General features: G+C 45.6%; 2 protein-coding genes across 2 annotated transcripts in view; both read left to right on the forward strand.

The window, feature by feature from the left end:
• KDM2A (lysine demethylase 2A) overlaps window positions 1–25720 on the forward strand; it is a 70316-nt gene that overhangs the window by 29334 nt on the left and 15262 nt on the right. Inside the window, exons 4-13 of the mRNA XM_090032165.1 lie at window positions 1975–2113; window positions 2985–3063; window positions 5024–5070; window positions 5893–6071; window positions 7623–7729; window positions 8420–8513; window positions 12324–12477; window positions 14475–14590; window positions 15588–15714; window positions 17214–17615. Of these exons, the coding sequence (XP_089888291.1) occupies window positions 17529–17615 (87 nt within the window). The 5' untranslated portion in view covers window positions 1975–2113; window positions 2985–3063; window positions 5024–5070; ... (5 more) ...; window positions 15588–15714; window positions 17214–17528. The remainder of the gene's footprint in view (window positions 1–1974; window positions 2114–2984; window positions 3064–5023; window positions 5071–5892; window positions 6072–7622; window positions 7730–8419; window positions 8514–12323; window positions 12478–14474; window positions 14591–15587; window positions 15715–17213; window positions 17616–25720) is intronic.
• Window positions 1984–17506, forward strand: LOC149871218 (lysine-specific demethylase 2A-like). Its single transcript, XM_090034600.1, has 10 exons — window positions 1984–2113; window positions 2985–3063; window positions 5024–5070; window positions 5893–6071; window positions 7623–7729; window positions 8420–8513; window positions 12324–12477; window positions 14475–14590; window positions 15588–15714; window positions 17214–17506. The coding sequence occupies exons 1-10, from the start codon at window positions 1984–1986 to the stop codon at window positions 17504–17506; spliced, it is 1326 nt and encodes a 441-aa protein (XP_089890726.1).

Raw genomic sequence — 25720 nt, forward strand, 5'->3', positions numbered from 1 at the left:
CTGCTCAGGACAGCCCCACATGGGCTGTGAGTGGCTGCAGCAGGGAGCACTGGCCATGGGGCAGGTGAGGGGCTGCTTTTCCCCGCGCTACACACCAGCTCGTTCCCTGCCAGCAAGCAGGGGGTCGGGGCTGTCTGTTGCCCCCTGCCTGTACTGTGGGGCTGGGGGGCACTGGTAGTGAGCATGCGCGGGAGTGTGGGGCCCACACCAGTGTCCAGGGCCAGTGCCAGTGGGGCCTAGAGCAAGGTGGCAGGCATACAGGGTCCTGGGCAGCAGGTACTCTATAGAGCCAGGCCAGCTCCCCCCTCTCCCTGCTGGTGCAGCCTAGCCTGGCTCCACAGACCCTTGCCAGCCTGTGCCCTGCTCTGGTCCCCACTGGTGCTGGCCCTGGGACCTTGGTCCCAAGACATTGGGACATTGGTCCCAAGGTGGTGACCAGGGCGCATGGCACCTGTCACGGGGCAGGGCTACCCATGTGGCCCTTGACAGCTTGCCAAAACTGGGTAAGGGGCCTGCGCCCAAAATAATTGCCCGCCCCTGAATTAAAAGGAGCAAGGGTGTGGAAAAGAGGACTTAAGGCAAGGAAGAATAGAGCTGGCAGTAGTGAGGGGTGGTGTAGAACAAAGTTAGATCTCATTGTAAACTGTGTTCAGGGTCTAAATGGAAAGTCTTGCTGATGAGCACTGAAGTGATGGGGCTAATGAACCTGAAGCAGAAAGAGGCCCCTGATTGTACCTCAGCTTGTGCTGCCTGTGCAGAGTTCTGTAACTCTGAATGATCAGTGTTTTATAAATATCAAGCCTCACTTTGCCCCAGCCAACCTATCTCTCCTATATCTATCTTGTTACCCAAATGTGTATGACCCTTTGCTGGCAGATGTTCCTGTCTGGAGGAGCCTGTCTTCTGTCATCTCATCTGCAATAGCAGAAATGTCACCAGTAGCTCACTAGGCCTCTGAGTTAGGGGTGCCATTTTTCCTGGAATAAATACAAGCTGTGTACAAAACAAGGTTCTGAAGACTCTGTCTCCTTCACTCTTAAGGCTAAGTGAATGGTGGAGGGGTACATGCAGGAAATATATCATCTCTCTGGAAAATAACTCCTTTATTCTCTTGGAATTAAAAATGAGGTTTTTCTAAAGTACTTAAACAAGCCTTGAGAGTTACAGAAACCCCATCCACCTACTTGGGTGTTTTAAAAACTTGCTCTAGTATGAACTGAGTTATGCTGATGCCAAAAGCGTCCACCAACCCCTTCAGTTCTTAGCAGAAATACCTGTTACAGAGTCCTGACCCAGATGCTGTCTTCAGTAGCAGTTACGGATGTGACATTTAAAATTTTTAGCTTTCTAGTGAAAGCTAACTTAATGAAATTTAAATGCATTAAATAAAAGTGTGTGGTTCTCCTGTTCCAATACAAAATGCTAATGCACTTATAAAAGCCCAAATAAAACTGTTGAAATCTGATTCCCCTTCCCTTGCGTTGGTCCCATTTTTCTTGAACACTGTTCCATCCCTCACCTGTGCTGACAACTAAGGGATGGGCAGCGTGTGCCTGTAAATACTAGTAGTCTATCCACCTCTCTTCCCCCTTTTGGCCTGAGTGCACGAGCTCGTAGGCAACAGGGAAATAGTTTGACAGTAGCAAGTTTAGAGATGGTCAGAACAGCAATTGCATCTGAGAACTGATTACAACAATTGCTCTCTGATCAAAAGTGGTTGGGGAACAGATGCCCCAGATTAATACTAAGCTAGTTGCTACTCTTGGTTGGGAATGGTGGCATCTTCTTTTGTGGTGTAATGGAGGCCATAAATAAGTCCTCCCTCAGACCACTGACTTAACTGTTCGTTGTAAAACTAGATTGCATCTTTCAGAAAGGCATCAGAGCTGAGGTTATTGCAACAGCTGGGAAAATGAGCTGGTTGTACCGCACTGTATGCAGCTATTCTCATCTTCCCGTTTGTTCTGTCCACAGCGTGGGACGATGAGACGGCGCTATGAAGATGATGGCATCTCAGATGATGAAATCGAAGGAAAGAGGACGTTTGACCTGGAGGAGAAACTCTCCACCAATAAATTCAACTCCACCTTTGTCGTCTTCATGGAAGGCAAAGGTTGGTTCCCCTTCCCTTGGTGGATTTTTAACTCCCACCCAGAGTCCTGTCTAGTTTATGAAGCCAATAAAATTATGGGGCAAAACATGCCTGCAAACGGACCATATAGTCAGTGTTTTCCAAGGGCCCTTACTACTTGATAGGGCAGACTAACTACTTGTCTATCAGGGTATTAATATGAACTCTGATATTATAGAGAGAGAAGCTTCATGGGAGAAAGCTTGGGAGTCTGTTCAGCTGCAAGCTAGCTTGGAAGTATTAGATAAATGTGTTGGCAGCTAAACTTGTTCTTTTGAAACTGAGTGGATTGCTTCTGTGTCCTATCTCTTCCCTCCCCCAGCTCCTTCAAACTCTGGTTCAGACTTTCTTACTTCCTTTTGTCCTGTTTTTATTCTTCTGTAAGGTATCTGCTTGCTCAGCAGTAAGGAGTCAAGTAAATAGTTGCGGGGGGAGCAAATAGGTGAGGTTGACCTGGGTAAAAAGGGAACATGTAAGATTTACATGGCATATCTGTAATCATACAACTGCTCTGTATGAAGCACTGGAGGGAGTGGAAGTAATTTTTCTTGAGTCTTCTCTTGCCTCACTGAGTTTGTTTGGGGAATGAGAGTAACAAAGCCTTATTCCTTTGCTTGCCTGACCCAGCTGCTGGAACCAGCATATCCCATCCTGCTTGCCTGCATGGCCTGTGTCTGTGGCAGGATATATACAGCTGATTAGAGCACTGGAGCAAACCAAATTCACACACATCTGGGGTGGCTGCTTAAGCCCTGTCTTTGCCATATTCCTCCTTCACTGGCTGTACCCCCAATATCTCCTTTACAATTTCCCCCTAACAATTACCCACTCTTGTCTTTTATCCCAATGGCAGACTTCACAGTTGAATACATCCAGCGGGGTGGACTGAGAGATCCTCTGATTTTTAAGAACTCTGAAGGCCTTGGAATAAAGTAAGTATCAGGGTTGGGGAGGTGACTCCAGCCAAGGGGGGCACTGCCTGGACTAGGGAAGCTGTAGCAGGATCCCCTAAGTGCCTTCCTCACAGTAGTCTTTTCCTTCCTCTTCACCCCCTAACTTTATGGGTGGGTGGTGGTCTAGGGAGTAGATAGTTCAGAATCTGTTTTGCTACTTATACCCAAGCCACAGGGATCAAATCCTGGTAGCTAAGGCTAAGTGCATTTTACTGTGCTTTTGGGATATAAATTTATTTTGACAGGGTTTCTGCTAGGGGCAGTGCTGTATTACAGGTCCCTAGGGGAAGCATGGAGGGCACATGCCCTCCATATTTGTGCATGTGGGCGAGGCAGGCTGCTGGCTGGGGTTTCGTGCCCTGCTGCCTTTGCCCTGGTTGCCATGTGACATCACATGCCTCCTGCTACCCACCAGGGTGAGGGGACATCTAGCATGGCAAGCGCACAGCTCCCAGGGCAAACTTTGCCCTGGGAGCTGCGTGCTGGCCATGCTGCACTTCCCCTGCCCACCTGGTGGGTAATAATAGGCATGCTGGCATTGTGAGACTTCTGGGGCAGAGGCAGCTGGCGCAGAGCCCCAGCCTGCAGTGGACAGCCTACCTATGCCCCGTGTATGAAACTGGGGGACATGTGCCCCCCATGTCTCCCTGGGGGTCTGTGCAGTGATAGGGAGCTACCCACCCTCATACCCCTCCCACATCTCTGGATGGAGCTACCCGCAACTGTTGCATGACCCATGACCCTACTCTGTCTGTCTGTGTGTCCGTCCCTCACTCCCAAGGCACAGCCCCTCCCCCCCAGCCCTGCTGCTGCCCCTCATTCCTGACCCACAGTCTTCACAAATAAACCTCTCCACACGCTTCAAAAAAGCATCTTGTGATTTACATACCAAATCTCTTGCTTTTTTTAAGAGTTTGTCTCATGATTTTTGATGCAGTGGGGTTGGCAATACTGGGCTCCCATCTGAGACAATGGATCACACAGAGCAGTAAAAGTAGGATAATCAGTGGGCTGAAGGTCCTGTGACTGCTGAAATTGCTACAGTGAGTTGCAAATGATTGTGGATGCCCTGGAGGTCTTACTGGGCTGCATGCATGTTCAGAACTCCAAACAAGTTCCTTTCTTTTGACTTTTCCCTGATTTGGGGGCAGAAATTAACAGGTATGCTCCAGGTACCACCTGGCTTCTAGTGCCATTAGTATGCTGATCTAATGCATCCACCATCTATTATAAACTGTGATCAGCAGTGAAACAGCTAAGGATGGTACCTAAGTTAACCACTCCCTGAAGAGAAGCAGTTTCAGGCCTCCTGCAGCTTGATCTGGGGTTAGTAGTGTTTTATTGTTTTTTATTTTTTAAAGATTTAAGCTACTTCAGTAGAGTGGTGAGAAATGCAGTCTTTATTGAGGTAGTAAAACTAGTACCACCGTTACGATGACCAAGATTTACTGGCCACAGCATACTTTGGTAGTAGTGCTCACCTCAGGGATTCACACCGTTCTAGCCAAGCAGGTATGATTAAAGCACTGTGACTTTGTCAGGCAACACTTTTTGGTTCGAATCATAGTTTGAAGGTTCTCTTCAACCATGAGAGTGAAAGGTTTAGATCTTGCCTTTCAAAGTACTATTTCTGCCAAGTTAACTACCCACACTCATGGTAAATAATGCTGCATAAATCTAGTAAGTAGCTTGCCCTGGAAGTTACTGGGAGCTTGCCCTGGTACAACTACATCTGTACACATATCCTTAGTATAGATGAGCTATTTTAAATGAAAGCTGAAGTTCTCTGAAACAAGCTCTTTATTTATCAAGGTTGCTATACAGTATAAACTCCCAGTTCACACTCTGGAGATAATCTGTCCAATTTTTAAACTGCCTCTGCTCTCCTAGCCATGGATTATGCCTCAGCATTTGTCTCAGGTATTTGTCTGTGTTCCAGGATGCCAGATCCTGACTTCAGTGTGAATGACGTGCGCCTCTATGTAGGTAAGTACATCCCTTCTCTGCCTTGAATGTTGTACAAAATTATCACAATGACCTTCAAGGAGAATCTGGGGTGGCTTATAGAGCAGGGGTGTCAAACTCATCTGGTCACGTACAGGGCTGAACTGGCCACGTGCCTTGTATGCAGCACAAAGAATCAGTCCGGGGCATGTGCTGCATGGGGCCCCTTCCAGAACTGGCTCTGCTCTGTGGGTCCAGTACAGCCTGATCTAAGCTGTTTCCAAAGTACTGCACTAGGCCACTCCTGCATAGTGCCACATGCAGTGTGCACCTCAGACTAGGCCCCTGTGCTGCTTGCAAGGTATTGCAGTGCTGGGTTCAGTCTGCACCCCACATGCAGCATATAGAGTCAGTCCAGAAGCCCCGTGAGTCAGATCATACAGCTATACGGGCCTTATGTTTGACACCCCAGCATAGAGGGAACAGTTTGGGGTATTGAATACTTTGTACCATGAGTTAGGAAAGGCTTTATGGCTCCCTTGACATACAGCTGTTTATGCCTATACAGCTCTTACCTGAACAAAAGGTCAAGTATTTTGTAAGGTATATACATGGGGCTGGCAAGGGAAAGGGACTGTTCTGTGACCTGAAGCAGCTCAGCAGTAGTCTCTTGTTCAGAGAGCCGGAGACTGTTTCTGGCTGTCCTGGCATGGATGTGGAGGACAGACCTGGTGACTACTGGCAGGGTAGGGTTATTGAGTTCATCCCCCAGGAAGGCAGTGTGTCTTGTCCCCTAGCTTGCCTATTCTTAGCAGCTCTTTGTGCACAGCAGTCACTCATAGCGATGTTTGTTTGTTGTGACAGGGAGCAGGCGGATGGTGGATGTCATGGACGTAAACACGCAGAGGGACATTGAGATGTCCATGGCACAGTGGGCACGCTACTATGAGACCCCAGAGGAGGAGCGGGAGAAACTGTACAATGTCATCAGCCTGGAGTTCAGCCACACCAGACTGGAAAACCTGGTGCAGAGACCTGCCACGGTCAGTAGAGTTGTCTTCTCCTGCAGCACTTCCACCGTGCACCCTTAGTTCTTTGTTATGCCCTTTGGATCAGAGAGAGGCTTCCCAAAGAGGAAAGCTTTATAATCACACCAGAGCCCTGTGAATGCCTTTAAGCTAATCTACCATTGCAGACCTTGCTAAACTAGTGAGAAAAGCAGAAATAATTGGGTAGCATGACCTGGGAGCTTTCCTCCCTGTTCACAGAAAAGGCACAGTAATCATGTTTAAATCTTCAGCATACTACTAAGAAATGACATCCTGCCATTAGAGAAGTGGAACCTATTGTATATAAAGAGGATTAATTGGAAAGTGTAGTAACCTCCTCTCTTTAGAAGCAATTGCAAAACAAAGAAATCATATCCAAATTTGAGTTACAGTGGACAGATTTGTTAGTCTGAGAAGAGGTGGTGGGGAAGGACTGGGTCACTGGCTCCCAGCTTCATCTTGGTTAGCTGGTTCCATTGCCTGGTGAGACCTTGGCTCTCTTCCAACCAGTGCCTGATTTCCCAGTCAGCTGTTGTGCACTAAACTGCTAAGGAGCTTGTTATGTAGAACCCAGTCATACCTCATACATTAAGCTTTGGCTCCACTGTAAGTGAAAAGCACAGGTAGCCAACTAGGAGGTGCAGAGTGGCAGTGGACAGCAGAGGCTGATTGTTGAGGTATAGAGGGAGGGCTGGAATACCAGAGAGAGTATCCTGAACTCTGCACTTGAACCTTCCTGGGTTCTGCTGCTTTCACTGAGGATGGTAAGAGATCAAGAGTCAGTTCAGAACTTTCATTTTTTTTTAAAAAAACTAACCATCAAATTAAAAACAAAAGTTAACACAGTCATTGCCCTGTTTAGGTATTCAGATTATATGCTGTGCTCTTAAACTTTCCATGGGTTGTATAATGTTGCAGTGCAAATGCATGTTGCCATGTTCAAGTTGCTGAGGGGAGAAGTTGGCAACTTTAGCTGCCTGAAAAAGGCAGTTAGGGCTCTTAGAAAGGTACCAGAAGTAATTTAGCAGTGTGCTCATGAGTGAGCAAAGGGGCAAATTATCTTTATCATATCTTTGTGAGACCTTGCTCTTCTGTTTAGGAATTAAACACCTCAGCAGTTTATTTCAGGCTCTCTGCAGGCTCAGACACTGTTTACTCTCCATTTGCATTTGGAGGCTACTGTGCAGACATAAGGATTAGAACAAAAAAGCTACTTTATGGAGCATGCTTCTGTGATGGGGCTGGATAACACTGTACAGAATTCTCTGAAGTCCATTGCAAGTCCAGAATGACAGTGCTGGCAAACTGGCTATGAATAGTCTTGGTTGAACTCCATTCTGAGAATACTAGTGCTCAGAGGGGTCCACTGCAGGCATAGTGTTTCTACTTCTGAAGTACTGTATTTCATACCAGCCTACTAGAAGTGACAAATTGTGGGGTTAGGAGGCTTTATAACAATATTTTAAGCTGTTGTGATCTTCTGGGTGAGGAATGGAAATGAGATCTTTTTACCTGCACTTGGACCAACTGTTTCTCTGGCTGCAGGTGGATTTGATTGACTGGGTTGACAACATGTGGCCAAGACACTTGAAAGAGAGTCAGACTGAGTCTACGAATGCCATTCTGGAGATGCAGTATCCCAAGGTGCAGAAGTAAGTGACTTTGTGAGACACCTGTGCCCTGCACCCACCATTCCAGTAGGGGCAGAGGGTCCAGGATATAATGTGATAGGAGGTGGTAGCCTGTTCCTAGGAAAAGGAACTGAGGGACTCTTCCTCCCTTTAGCTGCCCCTCAGGACTGTTTGTAAATGGTATTAAAATTATAATAATGCCAACAACCCCTGTACAGCCCCCTACATGACAGGGCACATGAACAAGCTCTTCTGTCTTCTCTGCACGTCAGAGGAACTTGTACAGCTTGTTATTCCAATGCAGTGTCTCGGATTGGGTGAGCGGCCAAGTATTTACTGTCCTGCTACAGCCACTGAGGCTGGACCAATGAGAAATGGAATCTCCAAGAGTCACTTGGAGGATGAAGATGAAACCGCTTTCTCCTCTTGCTTCTGCTAAAGCTTCTTGTGGGGATTTGATGTAAATGCAAGGTGAACTCTCCTGCTGTTGTCAGCTATCTCCAGCAATAGACAGTTATTAAGTGCTTATCATTGTAGCATTTAGCTTCAAGAGCTGCTCAGAGCATATCCCAGAAGCTGAGCAGTTCCAAGTACCTGTCATTCTCTCCCCCCTCATCCCCTTACTTCAGTGTCAAAAGTGACAGTTTTAAAACCAGAGACAGGGTCTGGTAGTTTTTATCTACTCATCTCTTCTTCCTGCCCTCTTGTCAGGTACTGCTTGATGAGCGTCAAGGGCTGCTATACAGATTTCCACGTGGACTTTGGGGGCACCTCTGTGTGGTACCACATCCACAGAGGAGGAAAGGTATGAAAACTGTCATTGTGAGGGCTGCTGCCAAAGATGTTCTCGGGGGGGCTGTGTTGAGTTTTGTGGGTTTGTACCAAATAAACTGTAGGAAGTGCAGTTGTTCTAAGCCACAGGCTTCAAAGACTATCTAATCCCCAGGCCAAGGTGCTGTTCACTGGATATTTCATGGTAGGTGTGACAGGGCTAATGTTGCAACCTGGGGCCAGCAATAAAAATTGGTAATCAAGAATTTTTCAAGATTAATTGATGGCTTCAAAAAACACAACTGTACATCATCATCTCCTTTTTTAACTGTCAGTAGCTTTGGAGGAAGTCTTAATGATATATGGCTTCATAAAGAGGGAGAGCTAGAGAGACAGCTGATGGACTTGAATATGAAGTCATTTGAACATTTTCTCCAAAGAGTAGCCCAGAACTAGTATTCAGTTCCGTGCTTATTAGCTGTAAATGAACCCAAACCCAATCCCCTTAAATTAGAGGTTGCCTGGACTTGGATTCAAATTTCCTTGGCCTGTCTGTTTGCCACAGTTAATTCTCTAACTCTGTAATGAATTTATGCTCATTTTGAGTTAAGGTAGAAGGAAGATTGATAGTATGATATGTCTTTCCACTGATCTGGACTTTAGCGCAGTTTTATTTACTGTTTGTGCTAGATGATATACCTCAGCATTTCTGGAAGGTTTAACTTTGGTAGTTTCCTTTGTTAACTTCTTACCTTTCAGCTATAAGTGTTACAAAAACCTGCTGCGTTCTTTTTAAAGAAGAGAATGATGCAATATAAGCAGGAATCCTGGTTTCTTCTGAGTTAAAAAAAAAAAAAAATCTGAAATTCTCTGATTATTATTAACCCCCCCCCCCCCAAAAAACAACCCCCAAATCCATACTTTTTCCACAATTAAAATGAAATGCCACTGAAAAATAGAGTTATCAGTTGAACACAATGTTTTATTGATATTTATGATTTTCAAGCAATTTGGAAGCTTACCAGTACCTCAATTATTATAATAAAATAAATTATAAATACCTATATATTTTGGCATTTCATTTTTTGAGGTGTTTTTATTATGAAAAACCAGAGCCCACCACTTCCACTCACTAGGACATGGGTCCAGCTGTGGCTGTCCTTCCCTCTACTTTGTGGCTCTAAACAGCCCTGATATGCCGGTGCCCTGTCCCCACCATTGCCCCTCACTCCCCAGGCCCTGGCCCTGGCCCCAGCCCCCAGTGTGTGAGGTAGTGGATGGATGTGAGAGGAAGGGGGATGTGAGCACAATGTGGTGAGGAGGTGGCAGGGGGGATACATTCCCCCCCCCGCCTCCAGATTTCTGTTAGGGTGGGTGTGGGGTTGCAACTGAGTCAGACTAGCTCAGATCCCTAAACATAAGAAAAAGTTTTTTTCAGAGAAAGTGTATAAGTTAGTGTATGATCTCCATGTTGAATGGTCTCCCTAGCTTACAAATACCTGTGAGCCTAAAAGCAGTGCATGGACTCCTACATGTAGGAGTATATACCAAATTGTCCAAACTAACTGATCCATGGCCTGTGCTCCCTTACAGAGGTTCTAGTCCTCAGTAAGGTACACTGGGACAGCTCTGGAGCTCTTTCCACATCAGCTGCCATTTCCAGTGGACCTCCAGTCCTCAGACCTGAGCGTAGTGAATGAAACTAGTTGGAAATGGGGAATTCTCTGGCTCATGAAGTCTCTTGCATAATAACTTGTAACAAATCTATGGCCACTTATGTCTTCCTGTCTAGCTCTCTTGCATCTGAAGTATTTTTAGATGCTATTTTTTATTCTGCAACTTTACACTTTATTCTGGTTTAAATTCAGGCTCAGTCCACACTCAAGTCCTCCCAACCTACTTCTAGAGTGTGAAAAAAAAAAAAAAATGACAGCTCCTAGTTAACCACTAAACTAGCAGAAGCTGTAAAGTAGATGGGTTTTACTGGCCGAACAGTGTTCAAGGAACTGATAATCAGGTATGATGGCAAAATAATTATTCTCTGGTCCTGAGTTTCATCTTCCTGAAGAGGCTTTGCTAGTGCATCTACCATATTGCAAGCACTCAGCAGTAGCAAGGCGTTATTGTCATGGGTGCTTAAGGCTGACAATAAATGCTGTCTGTAAAACCCATTTTTATATATAGAAAAGGGAAGACTTTTTGAATGCACAGAAGACAGGTAAAACATCCCCACCTCACCCCCACCCCTCCCCCCACCCCTCCCTGGAGGTGTCCAATTCCCATCTCTTTGAATAATCTGTCTCCTACTTGATTAAAAGTGGAATTTGCCTTTTACTGGTCACAGGCACACAAAACTAATAACCACTTTTTTCAACATTTAAAACAAGGGAACACTTCTGGAGTCCAAAAACTATTTTAAAAAACAAACAAACTGTAACTTGAAAGCACTGCTCACATATTTCAGATAAAACAGTGCATTTTCTAAGGTCTGAGATGTTATACATATAAATCTACCTGTCCCCAAAGGTATAAAACATTTTAACAAAAATGTAATTGATTTTTTTGTAAACTTCTATTACAGTGATTTCTATTATTTGTCATTACATAGCTTCAGTGTGTAAGACTCATCTAATTTTAGATCTGCCTTCTTGGGGAGGTGATAGGAAAAAGCTGCATCTTTTATACAGAAGCTTTGTATGGGTACCATATTTTCATCTTCCTTATAAAAATTATGCTTATCTAGGAATTTTGGTTGCACCTGTGAAAATTAAGATAAGTTTCTCCCTGTGGCATCTGTGCATACAACTACTTTTAGCCTCTTGCTGTAGTGAGAATATACATATTTTTGCAAGCTGTTGACACAGCAGATCCAATACTGCTTCCAGAGTAAAGTGTTGGACTTGATGCATTGATGCAGTCTGCACCATCACAATATCTGAGCACCTTAGGAAATACCAAGCCATGTACCCAAACTGCAGGGCTTCAGAAATCTGTTTTTTCTCACTTTTCTGACTCACTAGAGGCAGGAACTACAGTACTCCTTACCTTGTTCAAAGTTTCAACTTTGTCAGAGCTCTTGTCTGCTGGCAGAGCTTTGTGGGGTAGAACTCTGAAAAGATTAGCTACAGGGTGCAGTGTGGCTGTAGCAGCAGAAAGCGCATTCTTCTGATGAAGCTATGTCATATGGGAGTGTTAATCTAGCTCTGTTGGCAGAGCTGTGTTCACAAAAGGGGCTCAGCCACCTTGGCACTACCACTGCAGTTGGCAGTAACCCCATTGTGTATGTCCAGCTGAAGGTGTGTGATTGAAGCAGTTTCCCAGAGGGTTGTGAATTTGATCTAATAAAGTGGGGAGGGTCTATGGCTGCCTTCTGGGAAGAAATACCGTTTGCATGCTATGGGGCTGCGTACAGATGCAAATGATTGGAGGCTGAGTTCCCTGTATTACTGATAAAGAGAGTGCCCCAGGAACATGGTCATCATGAACTTGTCCCATATATGCCTGCCTAATCTTGAACGTGTTTTGTATTACTTGACACTGTTTCTTGAAGATGAGAATGTGCTAAATATCCCCATGCCTGGAGTAATGTGCAGTCCTTGGCACATTCCTTAAATTGCAAATTTGTCATTTTGCTAATAGCCAGCTATCTTTAATAAAATACACATTTCCCGGTCATTCAGTTAAAACCACCCTGTCTGGGGATCCCACTGTGGATGGAAATTTGGTGTTCTGGCATTTGAAAGAGAGCAGAAAAATTGTAACAGACCAAAAGTGAAGGACGGGGTGAGGGAGGGAGGTGGCTGTCCAGACTGTTAACTGTCTTGGGTTCTCTTTACATTTACAGATCTTCTGGTTGATCCCCCCTACACCCCAGAACCTGGAGCTTTATGAGAATTGGCTACTGTCTGGGAAACAGGGAGACATCTTCCTTGGTGACCGAGTGTCAGAATGTCAGCGTATTGAGCTCAAGCAAGGCTATACATTCGTCATCCCTTCAGGTATGAATGGGGAGCAGGACAACCTGCCGGGGTATATTGCTCCTTGTAGAAGAGCGTCTCTGCCAGGAGTCAGTTACGGAGGGTGGGCTGGGGGACTGAGCTCTCTGCAGGACATGATCAGAATAGTGCGACTTCTCCCTGAACTTCCTCTATAGCAGTCACTGCCAGCCAGACATATTGACTGTAAGACATCCAACATTATTCACATTAGCTTCCCACAGATATGTATTTCTTTATATTGACAAGGCAATCACTGATATTGCCTATGGTACATTACTTGCTCACTATTATCCAAGGGCCAGCAAAGGTTGGGGGCCATCACTGTAGTGAGTAGCTGCAAGAGAGGAGTATGACACAGCTCAGTTGTCTTGTAGCTTTCATTAATTCCCAAAACATTGCCAAGTTAAATAGTTGCCCTGACCCTGCTTTGTTAAGGCATCATATATGTCAGAGAAGGGAGATTGTATAGTAAAAGGGCAGAGGAAAGAGTCCAGCAGAGAGCAAGAAAATTATTAGGGGCCTGGAAAGCATATTTTTTTTATGAAGAAAGAGTAAAAGAACTAGGGATATTTAGTCTGGAGAAGAGAAGACTGAGGGTGAACTTGATAGCAGTCTTCAAGTACCCAAAGGGCATTTATAGAGAGGATGTAGATGGACTTTTCTTTGTGACCATAGGGAATAGGACTAGGAGCAGTAGCCTCAAGCTGCAGTGGAGGAAATGTAGGTTGAAAATTTAAGAGGACCATTCTGTTTCTGAGGGTGGTCAAGTATTAGAGCAGTCTGCCTAGAAAAGTTGTGGAATCTTTTTCCCTGGAAATTTCAAGAGCAGGTTGGACAGACGTTTTGATGGGATGGTTTAGCCAGGGATGATGCTGCCTTGAGCAGGGAGCTGGACTAGATGACCTTGTGAGAGCTGTTCCTGCTCTGTTTTGCCAAAATTGTCCTTCTTCCTTCAAACATTCAGCTGAATCCAATACAGGCAAGCTTTTCCAGATAGCTTGAGGAGCATTGCATATATCAAATGGAGGTGAGTCCGGGGGGTGGGGTGGGGTGGGTCTACAAAGTTGGCTCGAGCAACTCTAGGGACCTTAAAGATTGTTTTGAGCTTTTGTGCGGGAGCTAGTACATGAATTTAGGAAATGAGTAATGGTATTACACTGCTTCATATGAGAAAATGACAACAGCATTCTGCTGATGCTGGAGTCTGGGGAGCTGGAAGCATAGAGGTGGGAATGAAGGTCAGAGGAGCTAAGGCTAGCTGACTAGGGCACTGCAGCAGTAATGTGGGAAGAATCATAGAACAACAATGTGACAAATAGCTTGTAGCCAAAGATGTTCCAGGACTAGGAATAAATGAAGCACCTAGTCTCTTGACAGACAAGCTAAGGAAAAGAGGGTTTTAAAGCTTGTCCTCTTGTCCAAGGGTAGGCCTTCTGTCTGAGACATACAGCAGGCTGAAGGAAAGCTGAGGGGAAACTTCAGACTGATTTGAGTGAGGGTGGTAAACATGAAGATATCAAATGAGTGTTAAGCATACAGCTGAATATAATGTGAGTGAGTGGCAGTGAAGGTTAAGATGAGAACATGGCAGTAAATAGTGGGAGAATAGAAGGATGAGTTGATCACTGTGATACTCTGCAGCTCCAGCATTTCAAGGCTCTTGATGATTGGGGCCTGGGGAGTATTTTAGATAAGTGCTTCCCAAACTTCTGATACGTGGGCTACACATTATTAATTTTTTCCTGGATTAAAGTCGCTAGGTTCTTCACTCTTACACCCAAAAAGGGCAGTGGGGTTGTATGGTTATGTGAAGTGAATGGAACAGTTAGAAAAGGTTCTCATGCTTCTAGCATTATTGAAAGTGATGGCATCAGCAAGTTTTGCTTCCATGTTAGTGAGCCCTTTAGAAAAGAGGGTGGCACCCGAGGCAGCCTCATTCACAGGCTAGTTCTGTATAAGTTTTCCCCTTCTTATGGTCCTCTTCCTTTCTCTTGTAGGTTGGATCCATGCTGTGTACACCCCCACTGATACTTTGGTTTTTGGAGGCAACTTCCTGCACAGCTTCAACATCCCCATGCAACTGCGAATCTACAGCATTGAAGATCGAACACGGGTAAAGTATTGTAGGAGGGCTGGCAGGTGACCTGTGCATTAAGACTCTCCCTTGGAGCAAGGGGAAGCCGTAGAAACCAACACAGTGGCTTTCAGACTGACTGATTATTTACTGTGTCAAATAAGAGCATGGGAGGAATGGCTGCCTGGCTTGGGGGTGTGTAGAAATGACACATAAGCTGTTAACTTCAAAGCCAGCAACTTCAATCCAGTCTTGATTTGGGGGGACCCAAGTACCCCGACTCACTAGCAGTGGATCTCTATAACCCTATTAGGTGTAGGGAAAGGAACATTTATTCGCTAGTCAATGGAGTCATTCAAGTGTTGTTGGTTTTGCATTTCCACATGCTTCCTGTGCTACTTTGCAGTTCTGCACTAGGTTTTGACTAGTCAGAAAAGATTATTGAAGCCAAAAGCAACTTATGAATTTGAGCTGAACTGCTTGGGTGTATCGGTGACCTTTCCCTACCTGTTAACTGATGTGAAACCAGTCTAAGACAGCCAGGCTTCAAGTCTGACTGACAGAAGCACCATTCAGATTCCTGTCAACCTTCCTTTCTCCCTTTTTGTATTCAGAAGGATGTTTAGCCTGTTGTATGGAGTATTGGATGGGCTGAATCTCAGTACTATTAATTAAAGGCCTTTGCAGTGTTATGGCCTTACTACTATTGCCAAACTAATTAGGGGAGAGTTTATTTAAAAGTAAGTGTAGCAAAGATCCCTGACCCTGAACAATAAAGAATGAAATGCTAATAACTAGGAAGTGAAGTGTGTCTTTCTCTGTCACCTGGTGACTCCTTCCAGCATGAGGAGGTTTGTGCCAGGCTGCTGAAAGTGCTCTTAAGTGTTTGTTGTTATGTGTACTTGCAGTTCCCACCCCCAGAATAAACCTGTTTTGTGTGATAATTGAAGCGTTGTTAAACTCTGCTGCTCTATATTTAGGAACATAATTGATCCCTTTCCTTATGTTATCTTTTGCCTCTTATGCCCCTTCTCAGGTCCCAAACAAGTTTCGCTACCCCTTCTACTATGAGATGTGCTGGTATGTGCTGGAACGCTATGTCTACTGTATCACCAACCGCTCCCATCTGACCAAGGACTTCCAGAAGGAGTCACTCAGCATGGGTGAGAGCTACTGCCTGAGTTTTCGTCCTGACCCCTTCCTTGCCGTGCTGAAGCAGTTTCCTTTGCTTCCCCTCTGATGCACCATCTGGCTGTCTGAGTGGCAGGGTGGGGAGGGCTCTGGTGGGGGAATTCAGGAGGATTGCTTCCTTAATTTCACAGGGTGGTTTTTATGCGTATTTCCTCTCTTTCCTGTTAGCTATATTTAAGGGGATCAGGTTCAGTGTGGGGCTGGAGGGAGACTGCAGACTGGGAGGAGGAGATGTGATTTTTACCCATGAGTCAAAACAAGCTACCTTTCTGTTTCCGACTACTCCCATGATACGGCTTCAAGGAAACACCTGGAACCTCACAGTGAGCTGCATTTATGCTACTGTCTATGAACTTTAGGGTGAAGGTTGCAAGACCGTCTGATGATTTTATAGCTAGATCCATATAGTCAGTACAGGGCAGTGTGAAACTTACTCCCTAAATGGAGGTGAACAGCCCCTCAAGGGCATCTTTCAGGACAGCCATAGAGTTTCCGGGGCTCTGATTTCTAGCCAGAGGATTCCATCAGAGGCAAGGCTTACACAGGTTTTCTTAGTCTGTGTTTTTCAGTAGTTTAATCTGGTTGATCTGGAGTAGACTACTCCATACAGTCCTGCCTTTTCTAGTCTAAGCATGGTCAGTACAGGCAGTCCCCAACTTACAACTTTTTGAGTTACAATGTTTTGCACTTACAACGTTTATAAATTGACACCCTGTTTCAACTTGTAAAGTCAAAACTGACGTCAAACACTTGATCCGATGCGATGCCACACCAGCGAACAAGTTTGCTGCGTTGCTCATCTCCCTGGAGAACATCTGTCCAAACTTCCTTGGACTTTTTCTTTAAGAAAGCAGATGAAACTCCAGAAAAACCTGCAGCCAACACTCCTGAGAAGACTCCAGTCAAGAATCTTTCAAAAAATCCAGCAAAGTCACCTCAAAGAAGTCCTTCCAAATCAATATGTTTGCTATTTGCAATATAAATACATTAATATAGCTATATTACTTATCTATAATTGATCTAGTACAAAATTCTGGGGTGTTTTTGGTGAAAATAGGGTATCGGGCCTTGGTTCAGGAACGAATCCCCCATTTATAACATTGTTTTTTATGAGAAAATTGGTTCAGAGTTGTAACTTTTCAACTTAAGGTGCAGTTTTCAGGAACCGATTGTGTCATAAGTCTGCGGACTGCCTGTACCTGTTCTCTGTTTCTCCCCTAGCAGCAGTGTGGTGAAGTAGTGGTTAGAGCAGACTTGTAATACTGGTGTAGAAATGGCAGTACTCTCAGTCCCTCTCTTCTCTCAGCCTGGGAGCAAGCTGATTTATATTTAGCACTTTTTGGAAATAGGGATAGTTTCTGGAGTTTCCCACCTAGTGGAAGAACCTGAAAAATTGAAGCACCCCATGAGCTAATTGGTTGGCTGGGCTTACATCTCTGCTCCTGTCATTGCTCTTTTTCCCTATTGGCAGATATGGAGTTGAGCTCCTCAGAGTCAGCAAATGTGGATGAAGAAGAAGATGCAGCTGATAAGGAGCCACGACGCCCGGTCACCAGACGGTCAGTCCTCACAAGCCCTGTGGCCAATGGTGCCAACCTAGACTATGACGAACTAAGCAAAGGCTGCAGGAGTCTGCCAGGCCTTAAGAGAACCCCATCCACGGACTCCTCTGACTCTAGCCGGGCCCCCCCAGAATGGCCAGGCCTGGGACCCCCTTGCCAGCAGTCCACACAAGAGCAAGAAGGTGCACCTGACTCAGTTTGAGCTGGAAGGGCTGCGCTGCCTGATGGATAAGCTGGAGTCTCTGCCCCTGCACAAGAAGTGTGTCCCCACAGGCATAGAAGATGAGGATGCCCTCATTGCTGATGTCAAGGTATGTAGCAACTGAGGCACCTCTGCTCAATAGAGTCCTGTATTCTGTTGCCAGTAGTTGTTACTGTATGAAAGCAAATAATGCCAGGAAGCACCTGGCTTGCTGCAGTGCTCGGGGTGATGGGGAAGTGAGAGTCGTGCAAGAGCTTCCCTTTACCAGCTTATGGCTGAAATCATGAGGTCAGTTAATTGATCTAAAGCAGCGCTTTTACACATTTTTTTTAAACTGCCCCATGCTGTGTTATGTGAGGGTACTCTATTTTGATCTTTTGGGGGTGTTCTAGAAATCTGACATGAACCCTGTGGGATTATTTGTTTCTAAATGTGCTGTCCCCTGTCTTGGTATTGCCTGCCTTTTTATATCCTGGGAATGATATGGTCCTTGTTCACATTTTGAAAGGAAAACATAACTACTCGCCTTACCAAGTGATGTGTATAAAGGTGGTTAGCTATGCTAGTTTGAAGTCAGACAGAAGGCAGTGCAGGCTGATACCTTAGAGAATCACTAGTTTAGAGGCATGGACTTTCATAGGTGACAGCCTATTTCATCATGCTGTAGGCTTTGGAGTAAGAAAGGATGTAAAAGAGAGGAATTTAAATACAGTGGAGAAGTACAGAGAGAGGGGGCATTGCTGAGAGAAACAAAGGGCTAGTTTAAAAGGTCAGTAAGGATAAGGCAGTTAATACATTGAGTGATACAGGAATAAACTGTTAGAGCTAACAGCTGTCCCAGGTTATGGGATAAGAACCCATAGTCTCTTGTTGAAACCATGGTTAACACAATCCAATGATGATTGTGGTTGATTTGTTGTTCTCCGGTTTCCTGTTCAAAGTGGCTTTGAAAGTTTTATTGTATAAGGACAGCTACACTGAGGGTAGTGATGGACTGTCCAGGGAGGTTAAAGAGATCTGCCCTGGAATTGATGTCAAATAGATATCCATTCATTCTTTCACATAGGGATTGCCCCAGCTAGCTAATGTAAACAGCAGACAGGTACTAAACAGGTGAATGAACCCTGCAAGTTATATTTTATGTAGTTTGGTTCAGTGATGATGTGGTCTGTGTTGATGAGAGGGCAAATCTGGTATCTGGATCTGAAGCAAGACCTAGTGACTTGGTAAGGGTTGGAGTTAGGTAGTCAGTTGTTGAAGAGACCCTGTTTGAGATGGGAGAAGAGGATGGTGGGGGCTATCTGTAAGTCAGGACAGACTTTTCCCCCAAGGCTGCCTTAAGATGATTGTCATTGTAAAAGAAGCTACAGGTTTTCAAGCATTGGGCTGTATTTGATGACCAGAAGGATTCTGTTGTCCACATTGCAGAGTTGGTATTGTAGCAGGTTGGAGTGAGGTCCAAGTCTGACTCTGATTTCTGAATGGCTCCAGTTCTGGGATTGTCTGATAAGTGTAGAAAGCCTTGTTCCAGATTTCTAAGGTGTACATCACGGTTAGTGGCAACAGAGCAGATACAGCTGTAACAGAGCTTGGCTGTAGGTGATGGATTTAGTGATATGCTTAGGTTGAAAGATGGTGGCATAGAGGTAGCTGTAATGGATGGTTGGTTTCCGATGCAAAATGTAGCGATGTGGCCATTGCAAAGCTTCGCAGTGGGGTCCAAGAAATTAATTTGGGTAAAGTATTAGAGAGTCAGTTGGCTGGGAGGGTGGAAATTGTTAAAGTCCTGGTGGAATTTCTGTAGAGGTTCCTTCCCATTTATCCACAGGGTAAAGATGTCATCAATGTATCTTGGGTAGATAAAGAGGGCAGCTGCAGAGGAAGCGGACCATGAGATCTCTCATAAATATGTTTGCAAAGTAGGGGGACTGTGCATGTGTCTATGGCATTTCCATTTGTTTTATAGATATAGTGAGATCCCAAATCTGAAATAGTTGTGTAAGGCTAAAGCCGGAAAGCGTGTGATGGAAACATAAGCAGTGCCATCTTTGGGGATAATGTTCTTTATAGCTTGTAATCCATTACCACTGGGGACACTGGTGTACAGAGATGTACAAGTGATGCATATGTGAGCTCTGGACTCAAAGTGAGAGTTGAATGAAATTTGGATCCCGAGTTTTGGGATTGTAAAGGCAGTAATCTCGTCACTGGCAGAATAACATGTCCTAACAAGGCACTTTTTGCTGGTTTCTTCATCTCTGACTTCTGAGCGTTGTCTTGTCCCCAAGAATGTTCATATGAGGGTGTCCTCCATTCTGGCTTTAACCATGATAGATGAGAGGGGTCACTGGTCATCAGCACTCATTCTTTCCTTGTTACAGACTGACTGGGCTGTGTTTCTGTTTGGTTATTTTGCAGAGGACTTGAGATCTGCCAGGTTCTCCTAGACAAGCTAAGCAATTTTTCCCCCTTCTCCCTGTTTTCCAGCATTCTTTACATCAGGTAGACCTGTTTCCAAAATGCTAACTAGTGCTAAAACTAGGGAGAGCAGGCTGGACTCTAGTCATATCCATAATTTGCTTTCCAGAGGCCTCTTTCTCCTCTTGGGCCATTTCCCTTTCTTGTTTTCTGTCCCTTAAACAAAAGAGCAAACAGTGTTAAATTCTATCTCAGTAACTCAGCTACCCTTCTAGCACCCCATCCCTAACTCTTCTATACAGCTTGGAAAGGCCAGCCACCTCCTAATTTGGGAAAGGGATACTGGAAGGCTGGTGTTCCTGGTGTTTGGTAGTTACATTAGTGGTAAAATGCCTTTTGCATGAACAAGCAGAGTGTATGTACTGTTGGATGGTTTAACTTCTGATTTCCTTGCTTTTCTGCCTTATATATCAGTTATGGCCGCTGGACATAATATACCTTATCAGGTGTTTGTGTATGATCTAAGACTTGAGAGAGACACATTTTCTGTTCTTGACTTGTGAAAAGTTTAGAGGAGACTGTTGCTGTTCTCTGAACATCTAATACACTGTCTTTAAAATGCCTAGCAGATTGTACCATAAACTAGGTCTGTCCAGTTAGCAGACCACAGGCTTCATGTGGCTCCCAACGAGTTAATCTGTGGCCTCTGGGCTCCCCTTCTGGATGCTACTCTCCCTGTTGTTCCTGCTGCTGCCAGCAGTGTCTCAGAGCTCCCTTTTCATCCTCTAACTTCTACTTCTTATTCCTGTCCCCAGGGTTGGGGCATGGCAGTGTGGCCAAGCCCACAGGCCTGAGGGAACCTGGTGGACCCCATGCAGTACAGCAGGAGGAGGTCTCACATGGCATGATGCAGTTCAGTGGGGGGTGCCTGTGTGACCTAGGAGGCATGTGGTGTGTGGCCAGGGGGTCTGTGGCCCCCAGCTGCTCGGATTTGGATAACCTTGCTATACACAGTTGTCTGGTCTTGTGAATTACTTCAGGGGTGTCAAAGATGTGGCCTGTGGGGCTCTATCATTCAGCCCATAGCATTGCCTGTGGGTCTCAACTGGTCCCATACACTGCATGCAGTGTTTCATAGTTTCTAGGGTCAGAAGGGACCTGAGCAGATCATCAAGTCCAACCCCCTGCCATGGCAGGAAAGAGTACTGGGGTCAAACGACCCCAGCAAGGTGTATATCTAGCCTCCTCTTAAAGACCCCCAGGGTAGGAGCCAGCACCACTTCTCTTGGAAGTTGGTTACAGATCTTAGCCGCCCTGACTGTGAAGTAGCGCCTCCTGATATCTAGCCTAAATCTACCCTTTGCCAGCTTGTGACCGTTATTCCTGGTCACTCCTAGTAGTGCTCGGGGGAACAGGGACTCCCCCAATGCTTGCTGATCCCCTCTGACTAGTTTGTAACAGGCCACTAAATCCACCCTCAGCCTTCTCTTGTGGAGGCTGAACAGGTCAGGGCCTGTAGCCTCTCCTCGTAGGGTCTGCCCTGCTGCCCCCTGATCATGCGAGTGGCTCTCCTCTGGACCCTCTCCATGCTGTCCACATCCCTCCTGAAGTGCAGTGCCCAGAACTGGACGCAGTACTCCAGCTGTGACCTGACCAGTGCCGCATAGAGGGGGAGGATCACCTCCTTGGACCTGTGATGCATGCCAAGGTGTGGTTGGCCTTCCTGACCGCGTCCCCACACTGCCGGCCCATGTTCATCTTGGCATCAATGATGACTCCAAGATCCTTTTCTGCCTCTGTACTGACAAGAAGGGAGTTCCCCAGCCTGTAGGTATGGTGTCGGTTGTTCCTTCCCAGGTGCATGACCTTGCACTTGTCGGTGTTGAATCCCATCCTATTCTCATCTGCCTACCCCTATAACCTGTCTAGGTCTGATTGCAGCCTATTCCTCCCTTTTAACGTGCCCACATCCCTGCACATCTTAGTGTCATCAGCAGATTTGAACAGGGTGCTATTTACCCCCATCAGTCCAAGTCACTGATGAAGATGTTGAACAGTGCGGGCCCCAGGACCGAGCCCTGGGGGACCCCACTGCCCACATCCCTCCAGGCCAAAAGTGACCCATCCACCACCACTCTCTGGGTGCGGCCCTCCAGCCAGTTGGTGACCCAATTGACTGTGTGGGTGTCGACACCACAGTCCCCCAGTTTCTTAATGAGAATGGGGTGAGAGATGGTGTCAAAGGCCTTCCAAAAGTCCAGTAAAACTATGTCCACTGTTACCCTGCATCTAAGGATTTGGTGACCTGGTCATAGAAGTCCACCAGGTTGGCCTCTTCTTAAGAGGCTTGATACCTACCTGGCTGGACTCTTTTGAGTCCAGTTTTTTTTTTTTCTTCCGCCCAGGCGGGGGGTCGGACTTGAAGATCTACAAGGTCCCTTCCGACCCGACTTCTATGATTCTATGACCTGCCACTAATGAACCCATGCCACTAATGAACCCGTGTTGGTTGCACCAAAGCATAATCTCCCCTGCTGGCCCCTTGTGGACATGCACCAGAATAATTTTCTCAAAAACCTTGCCCAGGATCAAGGTAAGACTAACTGGCCTATAGTTTCCTGGGTCTTCCTTCCTCCCCTTTTTGAAGATGGGAACCAGTTTGGCCCTCTTCCAGTCCTCTGGCACCACAAGCTCTCGTAAAGCCATGCCAGGGGTCGCGCAATGACCTTGGCCAATTCCCTCAGTACTCTGGGGTGGAGATCGTCCAGACCAGCTGATTTGAATATGTCCTGTCCTTCCAGAAGTTCCCTAACTAGTTCCTCACTAACCCTTGGCCTAGGTATGTCTCCCCTCGGGTCTAAGGGGGGCCCAGCGGGGGGGTGACTGTTCCGGTCCCTGTTCAGGAAAATGGAGGCAAATAAATCGTTAAATATGTTGGCTTTGTCATCTGGTATAATGACCAAATTCCCTAGTGTGTTCTGCAGGGGCCCCATGTTACCCAGAACCTTCTTTTTGCCCCCTATGTATTTAAAAAAGGCCTTCTTGTTGTCCTTGATCCGGGAAGCCAGTCCCAGTTCCATCTCTGCCTTGGCCTTCCTGACTGCCCCCCCCGGGTTGCAGACAGTGCCCATAGTGCCAGGTCCAGCTTGCGTGCCATGGGCAGTACAAACCCTGGAGCTGGGCTGACATGGGCTGCCCTTGGCACAGGGGGCCAAAAAGAGCAGTGTGCTGCATACAGCATCCTGCCAGACCAGCCATGCATGGTGGCTTCACCTCAGTCCAAACTGGCCTAGAGACTCTCCTCTGGTCCATGGGGCCTTGGAGGTACTAAATTTTACAAGCAAGTAAGGTGGCTTTTAAATCTCAATTCCTTAATTTTGCTAGAGGAGACCACAAAAATGAGACTGAGACCTTAACGGGACAGCTTTCTAACCAATTTTAATTTAAATCTTTGCTGCAAGATACTTTTTATGTCCAAGACCTGATTCTCAACCAGAAAGCTGCCAGATTCTTTGAAGGGTGTTTTGGGGTGTGAAGAGATTTATGCAGATAAACACAGGCTCAGGCTTGTCCCTGCCTGGTCTGTTTTCTCCACCCCTACCCCTGCTGCCCAGCCCTTCAGCAAGGAGGTAAGCGTTGTAATATGTACACTATTTTTGGGATTGGGTGCCACTTAAGTCACAAAGATATGGAAGAGTCCCTTGAATCCAAAAAAGATTGAGAACCACTGGCTTAAGAGTTAAAACCCTGCATTAAGTAGGAAAACTAGAACCAAACCCTTGGAGTTGCAATTCCTGCCTTCATAATTCATGGTATAGAGGATCAAATTTAGAAACTGCTTACCTTACACAATTCCCTGCCGACTCTTACCTTCCCATCTCTGTTGGTGCAAGTATCGTGAGACTTCCCAGATCGTTGTTGGTTATTTTATTAACTCTGTATCTGACATGGTAGAGTTCTTCCCTGAAGAACCATTGTACAGTTTTTTAATTTGGGAAAAATTTAACCATTGTTGTATCCAAGTGGAGTTCTTTGCAGTGAAGTGCTTGTACTAGAGTCTGTTCTTCCTGGTCTTACTTAGTAATAGTCACTCTTCTCCTGCAGTTTTTCTATACTCCTGTTTTGCCCCAGTGTGGCATCTTCGCTGTCCCTCACCATTGTCCAGCACAGGGGTGGGCAAAATACGGCCTGCGGGCCAGATGTGGCCCACCAGGCCATTCTGTCCAGCTCGCAGGGCCCCTAAAAAATTTTAAAAATTAATATATATCTGCCCCTGGCTGTCTGTCATGAGGCCCTCAATGGCCAAAACTTAGTAAGCGGCCCTCCGCTCCAAAATAATTCCCCGCCCCTGGTCCAGCCTTTGCCCTGCTGCTTGTAAAGAGTCCAACAACCATTTATTTGGGGTGGCAATCTGTGATGTTACCAGTATAACATCCCACTTCGTAAAGATTTCTCTGGACTTGAAAGTTGACTCCAGTTAAGGCAGGGTGTGAATTTTAAAGCACGGTAGCTATTCTGGACACCTCAACATATATACTCTCTCTTGTTCTGATTTGAGTTTAATCCATTCTCCTGGAAGATTAGGCTCAGTAGAAACAAGCCACTCATACTCAAAAATATATATATCACCATGCAACTGCATAGAGCTGTTGTGCTCTAAATTCACCCCCTGCCTTAATCTGAATTAACTTTAAAGTTAATAGACAAGTCCCAACTAAGTTACTCTGCAGCATTAGCAAGTAAAACCTTTTATTTGTGTGATGTAAATATGTTTTTATTTTCTAGCTATGTTGGGCTAAGGTGCTTCCCACAAATTCTTGTGCCAGACTTCTCATTTAACACACTTAGTTAGCTGCACCTTCCAGTGTTGGCTTCAGTTTCCTAGGACTCTTTAAGGATTCAGGGATTGTAAGGGGCTGAAAGGGACCTTGCAAGATCATCAGGTCCAGCCCCCTGCACTAGGCAGGAAAGACAACTGGGGTCAGGTGACCCCAGCAAGGTGACTGTCCAGTCTTCTCTTGAAGATTTCCAGGGTAAGTGATTGTACCACCTCCTGAGGAAGTTTATTCAGCTATCTAGACACCCTGACTGTGAAGAAGTTTTTCTCAGAGTTGAGCCTGAAACAGCTTTCCAGTAGTTTGTGGCCATTGCTCCTGGGTTTTCCCAAGGGTGCCCTTGATGTATTCCCCAAGGTGGCAGAATTCCTTGGTTTCTTCACATCTATCAGGCATAAGAGCAAACTAAAAGTTGCAGATGGCTGAGGTGCTTGGATATAAGCAGTGCCTGTTCCAGACTGTGTAGTAGTTGTAACTTTCCCCAGCATCTCTCAAACTTTTAAATTCAGTGCGATCAGTTTACAAGCAAATACTTATCTTTGTTTATTAATAATTCCCTGTATAGGGGTTGCAGATGAATGGGCATGAAGTTTCTGCCCTGGTCTGAGAATCTACTTGGGTATCTACATACAGCCTGGAGAGCAATTGAACAGTGTTCAGCCATCATCTTCTGGCTTTTTAACATCCCACTCAACAAAGACCTCTGGGTATGCAGTTTCTAGCAGGCTCTGTGTGTCAGTTTCCCAAATGTTTGTATTCCAGGGGTCCTGTAGCTGCCATGGTTATGTGATGAAAATGACTCTACCTAAAACTGGAGGTGGTCAAGAGATGTAACAGGTTTTTTTCCTAGACTGGCTGGGCTTGAACCTGTTCTGCTATTAGTTCATACAAACTGGACCAAGAAAATCTCAGTGCTTGTTTGGTCTAGGTTTCACTTTTGGAGCTATTTTCTACATGGCTT

Source organism: Crocodylus siamensis, chromosome 2 (genome assembly GCF_052110815.1).
Source record: "Crocodylus siamensis isolate JL-2025a chromosome 2, ASM5211081v1, whole genome shotgun sequence".
Classification (NCBI taxonomy): domain Eukaryota; kingdom Metazoa; phylum Chordata; order Crocodylia; family Crocodylidae; genus Crocodylus; species Crocodylus siamensis.

Coding starts and splice junctions, on each gene's coding strand:
- LOC149871218 (XM_090034600.1), top strand. CDS start 1,984: ATGAGACGGCGCTATGAAGATGATGGCATCTCAGATGATGAAATCGAA. Junction 3,064..5,023: donor TCTGAAGGCCTTGGAATAAA/GTAAGTATCAGG, acceptor TCTGTGTTCCAG/GATGCCAGATCCTGACTTCA. Junction 12,478..14,474: donor TACATTCGTCATCCCTTCAG/GTATGAATGGGG, acceptor TTTCTCTTGTAG/GTTGGATCCATGCTGTGTAC.